Consider the following 7,793-nt stretch of genomic DNA (forward strand, 5'->3'; position numbering starts at 1 on the left):
AATAAATGTTCATCGTATTTCCCAAACTAGACTACAGATTCTCCTAGGAAAACAATCTTGTCTTTATTTTCTTTCTCATCCTTTTTGTGAACCTTTGAGTGCTAATCTAGAAAGTAATAAATGGTAATTTTCTAAAAATAGAGTGCTTTCTAGGATCAACAGGTAAAATACACTACTATGAAAACAAACACACAAAAAAAGAGAAACTCATAAGTATTTACCTGTGTGTTCACTACTTCTTGAGATAACGTTTGATTGAGTGGTGGATACATTTCAAGTTTTATATTTAAAATTCCCACAGAAACTTTTGATTCTGTGCCTATAAACATAAATATTTTGAACTTCAGAGATTTCAATACTATATATATTTAGTCAACCAAAGTCTAACCAAAATAATTTAGGCACTTGGTGTTTTATCACTTACATGGAATAAAGATAACACTCAACATTACCTTTAATATTCATATTAAAATGAACCAAATCAATTTTTTTAAACAAAGGTGTTTAATTATAAGGAGATTATTTTCTTAGCTTTCTAACACTCTTTTTCTTCTTTAAGTAGAGATGGGGTCTTCCTATGTTATTCAGGTTGGTCTTAAACTCCAGGGCTCAAGTGATATTCCTGCCTCAGCCTTCCAAAGTGCTTGGTGGGATTACAGGCATGAGCCACTACACCTGGCTTTTCTAACATGTTTTAAGAAATTTTTCTGACTTAAAGGATTTGAGACTCTTACTTTTTATCTTAATTAAATGTATAATATCAACCAGACTTACATTAAATTCAAAGTCAAAGCAACTGTTAATACCTCATTCTGTCTACACACACACACACACACACACACACCACACACACACACAAAATTAGAAAGCATTTATGTCACTTATAGTCACTCCCATTTGTCACTCCCCATTATCCAATTACAGGCTGTGTAGAAATTTTCAATCCATGCCTGGATTTAAAGAACTAGAAAACAAATATACTTCACATCAAAACGATTTAATGTTTCTTCAGTGAATCAGAATCTGCTTGTTTCCAAGTCACTGCTACGATTATCATGTTAGGCCTATTTTTGAAGACAAATAATTGGGTATTGTTTTTGAAAATAAATTTCTTACATAAAGGACACTTTTTCTATAATTTTTATTTAAAGAAAAATACATTCTTGGTATGACTTATTAAAATCTAAATTACTGGCTGGGCGCGGTGGCTCATGCCTGTATCCCAGCACTTTGGGAGGCCGAGGCGGGCAGATCACGAGGTCGAGAGATCGAGACCATCCCGGCCAACATGGTGAAACCCCGTCTCTACTAAAAATACAAAAATTAGCTGGGTGTGGTGGCGCATGCCTGTAGTCCCAGCTACTCAGCAGGTTGAGCCAGGATAATTGCTTGAACTCAGGAGGCAGGGGTTACAGTGAGCCAAGATTGCACCACTGCACTCCAGCCTGGCGACAGAGCAAGACTCCATCTCAAATAATAATAATAATAATAATAATAATAATAATAATAATAATAATCATCTAAATTACTAAGGCTATGCTGTCCACTGGCAAGGTTTAACTCTGTGACTAAGTTTAAAAACCAAAGTAATTCCATTATATGTTATAGATAAAACATTGGTAGGTTTTGTTTTCTCATTTTATTAGCAAGTATGTGTTACATAGCAGGCAGTGTGCAGGATTCCAGAGACTATGATAAATAAGATAGGCACCAGCTCTGCCCTCAAGCACTAGTTGATACTGACACTGAGCAGATTATTACCTCTTCCAAGTCTCACTCCCCCACACTGTAAAGGGTTGGGAGAACACCTACTCCATATTTTGCAAGAATCACTGGTACCAAAGGGGATGTATTCCAGGGTGTGATGACTGGACACACATAAGTTTGTATGTGTGTCAAGAATATTAATTTTCTTTATAGCCTTGTATTTAATCAAATGAACTTGAAATTAAAACCCTCAAAATTCCTGTATTCATTTTCCAGAAAAAAACATTTCTCCTAAGACAAGGTCAGATTGACCATGAAGTGCTATACTGATACTATTCTTCAAGACATTTCTCAAGACTAGGATGCTGGGGTCCAATTGTAACTCTGACGAAATTCTATTTTACAGGTTTCCCTCTTGGATTATAAAAGCATTTTAAAGATACAAAATATATTTACAAATGAACTCTGGCTATAAAAAGGTTAATAATGACACATTAATCACCATACCTACACCCATAAGTTCCACAGTCAGACTGGTCACTCCATTTTCTGAGCCCAAAACCGATCGCCATTCCAGAAAATACGATGCTACTAAAGTCGTCTCACCAAATATGTCTGTTTTGATTAGCACCATATGAATTGGATCACTTATTGATAACATTGTGGTTGAATCAGCCATTCTAGTTCCATCACCTAGCAATATAATCCAAACGAAATTATACCACACTACATATTCGGTTAGGCCAACATAAAAGAATACTTTTATTAAACAGTATACTAAATAATAAGCTTATATAAAACCAAATAGAACAATTTGCTAATGTCTCAGAAAGCATGGAAAAAACTGGAAATACAAGTACAGTCCTATTTCTGTCACTAACTTTTCAGAAGACTGGCAAACTTTGTGATGAGTTATCCAGTAACTTACAGCATATCAGTGCTTTCTGATTCATGAGATAAGTCTGTTCTTTAAAAGTACTTAACTAAAGTATATGCTACTACAATAAAAAGTCTTCACGTATGTCAACATTAATCCCCAAACTACCTCCAGAAATCCCTTTAACCTCCAGAAATTATCACTGTATAATCAACATACAACTGAAAAATACAGCACATTGAATCTAGCAATTTATCCTATGAATTGCCTTATTAAGGTAACATCTTTCAAAGGGAAAAAAATAAATTTTAGTAATGTTTCAGTCATCTTTAAATCTAAAATTGTGAAGACAGTCTGAAACTTTGCTTAGTTTACAAATATAAAGATTTCCATACTGACAATTAAAACGTACAAAATACCTTTACTGAAGGAAGCATAGTGTAAAACAATTACAGGAATCAAGTAGCATGAAATTTAGTTATGAGAATTATATGCTTTATTGGAGAAATAAGAAAAAAAAAAACCAAAATGGCAGTTATATGTTCACATCTAAATTTGACTTTTTATTTATATTTATAAAAATTTATTTAAAAATTTTATAAATAATTTATTTATAAATATTTATTTATTTATTTAAACAGAGTCTCACTCTGTTGCCCAGGCTGGAGTGCAATGGCGTGATCTCGGCTCATTACACGCGCCTGCCACCATGCCTGGCTGGAAATTTTTGTATTTCTAGTAGAGACGGGGTTTCGACATATTGGCTAGGCTGGTCTCCAACTCCTGACCTCAGGTGACCCACCTGCCTCGGCCTCCCAAAGTGCTGGGATTACAGGCATGAGTCACCGCACCCAGCCTATTTTTTATTTTTTGTAGAGACAGTGTCTCACTTTGCCCAGACTGGTCTTGAACTCCTGGCTTCAAATGATTCTCTCACCTAGGCCTCCCAAAGTGTTGGGATTTCAGCTGTGAGTTACCGTGCTCAGCCTAAACTTTGACTTTTAAAAGTTACACATCATCATCAATCTGGTTATGTTTTATAAATGAGAAAAACCATGTCTCATTTTCCACTATATCATCCCAGCACCTGCCTAGCATAACACTATGCACATAATAGGTATTTAAGTGTGTATTACTAAAGAATCGACAATGAAAACAGTCAAAAAATAATATCCAGGGAAAATGAATAGCAAACAGAATATTGCAATAAGGTGGATAGTAGTTTAAATTGAAAAGAGCAGTGGGAAACAAAATAGAGATTCCTCCATTATAAATCTCTCCTTACAGAAAAAGTCATTATTATTGTTTCACAATAAAACATAACAAAGATTTACTCAATTAAATGACAATTTATTCCTGTTTCTTACCCAAGCTTTCTCTGTGTACTTCAAGTAAAAAGCCATCACGAAAATCTGGTTCACAGGCACATGGAACAGGTTTAGAACGAAAACGTTGGTTTCGATAATGTAAACATAAAGTAAACGTTGAACAAACTTGTCCAGGTAAAGGCTCAGGTTCTTGCAGATGTTCCAAGAAAGCTTTTCCACCCAAAACCTGAAGGTAAAGATACCTCCGTGTTGGATCAATATTAGCTGTAAAGTGTAGCAATATATATGAGGAAACTGCCAAATAACTTAAAAGAATGTGATCAAGACATTAGGAAATAAAAACTTGATAAAAACCCAATACCAAAGACTTAAAAAAAAGCAAAAGAGTAACAAATTTATTACTATATATACCAGAATCATTTGCACCCTGGGGAGAAGATATACATAATATGATATTCTTTTTTGGGTTTATATCCAGGCTACTTTCTCCCAGCTGGAAAAGCATCAGAACCAACATGTAGTATACTTTTGCTTTTTAGCTGCTTATCCAACATTCCTCCACCTTCACAAACCAACTCATATAATTATCAATTCAGCAAGTGTATTTGTCAGATAATTATGTTACCATTTAAAAGCAAAGCTATACAGTTTTTATAAAACATATTATTAAAACACAAGAAACTGGTGATGCTGTTTTTGCTTCTACTGTGCTATACATTAACTCTTCTGATATACTTCATGCAAAACAATCTATGGTTTAGCTAACCATAAAATTTTAAGTATTTTATTTTGGGGGGAAAAAATGGAAATGTCTTCTATCAAATACCAAAGACTACACCACATCAATATTTACTATTAACCACAACTAAATTAATGTTAAAATATACATACTTTTTTTTAATGTTGATTGTCTATCAAAACAAATAGGTTGTTTTGGAGAGGAAGGGAGTTCTTGCTCAACACTGTCCTAGAAAGGCAGGAAAAAAAAATCAAAACAAATTAGAAAACAATTATAGGTTAAGGAAATGTCAATAAACATGACTAAGCACTGAACCTAAAGTCAACAGGCTAAGGCCCTTTCAAAGAACCCCTTATTTTCCTAGCCTAATTAAAATAATGAAAATAAAAGCCTGCATAAAAGATGATGTAAACTGGTCACTCCTAAAATCAAATGCTAAGGAATTAAACTGTCTTCAAGTAATACTATCCACATAAAGCTAAAAGCAAATCCTTAATACCTTCAACAAGGTTAAACTTTCCGTAAACCTTATATAACAGTTGGCTTATAATTCCACCATGAGCTGATTTTAATAAAGTGTCATCACAGAGTAGAAGCTGTTATTAGGTCAATTTTTATAACAAATGGGTTCATAAACTTCAAAAACCAAAAAAAGGTGCTGTATTAAAATACTTATTCCCTCTTGTATTATGAAGTCCATCCAATTTTCACATTATGTTACCCAGTATTGAGGTCACAGTTTTCATTATTGCCTCGTTTTCAAATGAAGGCCTACTTACTAATTGTGCACTGAGACTATCATCCCATTATTGACCTATTTGTATTAAAAAATTTGAGGACTCTTATGCAGTCAATTATTTTCTTAAAGAAATTTGTAATTTGTTAATCATAGAGAATATAATCCCAAAAGAGTGCTTATTTTAAAAATACGCTTAATCTAAAAAAGTTACAGATCATAGTGAAAAAGAACTTTGTTATGGTGAACTAATTTGACTAAAGTATGTATATTCAAAATTTATAGACCTAGAAAATAAGAGAAAATTCTGTCACTGTAGAGACAGGAATATGATATATAACACAAATTTCATTGATACACAAAACTATTTGGTATATTCAAAGGGCAGAGCTAGCCTATACTTGAAACAAGGACACTAGTAAACAGAATGACCTTAAAAGTGGTTTTACTAAAAGCAAAGGCCCCACATCGGAACCTTATAAACAGTCTTATGCATTAGTATATACATATACTCTCATTTATTTCCCTAAAAGATTACTCACAGTAACAAAATTAAGTTCTTTCATCACATCATCAATGATTCCTCGACGTCTAAGGGCTTTGATCAAATCTTCTGTTGATAAATGTTGTTGATCAGGTGCCAATTCTTCCCGTATAGTCTCAGCAAGGATTTCTCTTATTCTGCCATGGACATCCATCTAGGTAGAAAACTCACATTACAATTTATAACATCACAAAGCAATCAAATACTGCTTCTGAAGTTTTAGGGTTCTCCAGCTAATAGTAAATGCACAATTGTTACCACAATTGAATGGGAACAAAGGTAAGCTTTTAAAGAATGAATCTTTTGAGTACAAATTCTAGAAATAGTCTCCACTGGTTATCTGGCACCTTTGTTACCATTTCTCCACAAATAACACTCAACCAAAAGGAATCTTCTGAGAGGGAGTATAGTATAATCAAAAGAACACGGACTGGGAGTAGGCAGATCAAAGTATGATCTTATCACTTTCATACTTTGATCTGACTACTGATAAGGAAATCTTACCAGCTTTCAACTTAGTAGATGTGTAACCTCGAGCCAACTTATTTACCCTTTATAAATCTGTTTCGTCACCGATAAGAATGGAAAAACCTACTGTAGTGCCCTCTCACAATAGTGTTGTGAGGATTAAAGACGCTAGACACCTGGCACACAAGGGCACCATAAACGGTCGCTTTTATCACTTCTGCATCTTGCACTCAGTCGAGCGTGCGCTGCAGAAACTGGAGGTTCTTCTGGAGCTCCGAAATATTAACAAATTCCGTCATTACAAACCCTTTAGTAACTTCTCTTCCATGACTGGAGAATTTCTGATTGAAGCTCCTGGTTCAACTTCGCTGATACCCACGTTTCAGCGGTAAAGAAACCCTGACATTGGCCGGGCGCGGAGGCTCACGCCTGTAATCCCAGCACTTTGGAAGGCCGAGGTGGGCAGATCACGAAGTCAGGAGTTCGGGACCAGCCAGACCAACATGGTGAAACCCCGTCTCTACTAAAAATACAAAAATTAGTCGAGCGTGGTGGCGCGCGCCTGTAATCCCGCTACTCGGGAGGCTGAGGCAGGAGAATCGCTTAAACCTGGGAGGCGGAGGTTGCAGTGAGCCGAGATCGTGCCACTGCACTCCAGCCTGGGCAACAGAGAGACTCCGTCTCAAGAAAGAAAAAAACCCTGATACCTTACAGCAGAATATAAATCTCCAAATACAACTTACACTCGATCCGACTGCCAGAAGTTGCTCGCTAAGCGCTTCATTCTCACGGCCGTCCTAAAACGCCAAGACCGCTCATCTTACTAGCGCCTGCTCGGCTCGTTTTCTTTCTCGGAGGCTAGGACGCTCTCCTGCCTCAAACTCAAAGCTCTACCCACTCTGCGCTGCGCACCCCACAATCCTCGCTAGAGTCCCGGCAAGCAGATGCCGCTGTCGGCCCGGGGCTGCCGGGCAGGAGGGAAAGGTTATGGCTCGGCCCGGCGGTCTCTCCCAGCACCCGCGACTCTCACCTTGCTCAGCTGCTGGTGGATGAGCTGCTTCAGCTCGGAGGCTTTCTCCGGAGGCAGCGACATGCTGGCAGCCGGCGTCTCCCCGCCGCTTCTCTCCGCCTCAGACGCCCTTACTGCGGGGCCCCAGCCGGCCCAGGGAGCGTTAGGAGCTACTGGCGCACAAAGCGCCTCAGCCGTTCGCCTAGCGCAGCTCCCCGGGGACGCAACGCCGCGTCAGGCCGGGGGCTGACCTGGAACTGAGGCCCCGGCGGCGGCGGCGCCAACTGTTTTCAAACAGTGGCGGACAAACAAGGCTCGGGGCTGGCCCGCATGCTGCCTGATCGTTTTCGCCCGCCGCTCCACCTCCCCGCGGGCCCCGCACCCC

General features: G+C 37.8%; 1 protein-coding gene across 3 annotated transcripts in view; it reads right to left on the reverse strand.

The window, feature by feature from the left end:
• The window catches only part of CEP76 (centrosomal protein 76), a 30,253-nt gene extending 22,514 nt beyond the window's left edge, over nucleotides 1-7,739 (reverse strand). The window contains exons 1-6 of one of the 3 annotated variants that reach the window (XM_030810797.1): nucleotides 7,430-7,739; nucleotides 5,930-6,085; nucleotides 4,804-4,874; nucleotides 3,952-4,176; nucleotides 2,215-2,400; nucleotides 222-319 (exon numbers count right to left, since the gene is read on the reverse strand). In XM_030810797.1, coding sequence (XP_030666657.1) covers nucleotides 222-319; nucleotides 2,215-2,386 — 270 coding nt within the window. In that variant the 5' untranslated portion in view covers nucleotides 2,387-2,400; nucleotides 3,952-4,176; nucleotides 4,804-4,874; nucleotides 5,930-6,085; nucleotides 7,430-7,739. Of the gene's footprint in view, nucleotides 1-221; nucleotides 320-2,214; nucleotides 2,401-3,951; nucleotides 4,177-4,803; nucleotides 4,880-5,929; nucleotides 6,086-7,429 lie in introns of all 3 variants that reach the window. The other 2 variants (XM_030810798.1, XM_003276693.3) reach the window with 2 other exon arrangements.
• Nucleotides 7,740-7,793: the final 54 nt, after the last annotated feature.

This window comes from Nomascus leucogenys, chromosome 4 (genome assembly GCF_006542625.1).
Source record: "Nomascus leucogenys isolate Asia chromosome 4, Asia_NLE_v1, whole genome shotgun sequence".
Taxonomy (NCBI): domain Eukaryota; kingdom Metazoa; phylum Chordata; class Mammalia; order Primates; family Hylobatidae; genus Nomascus; species Nomascus leucogenys.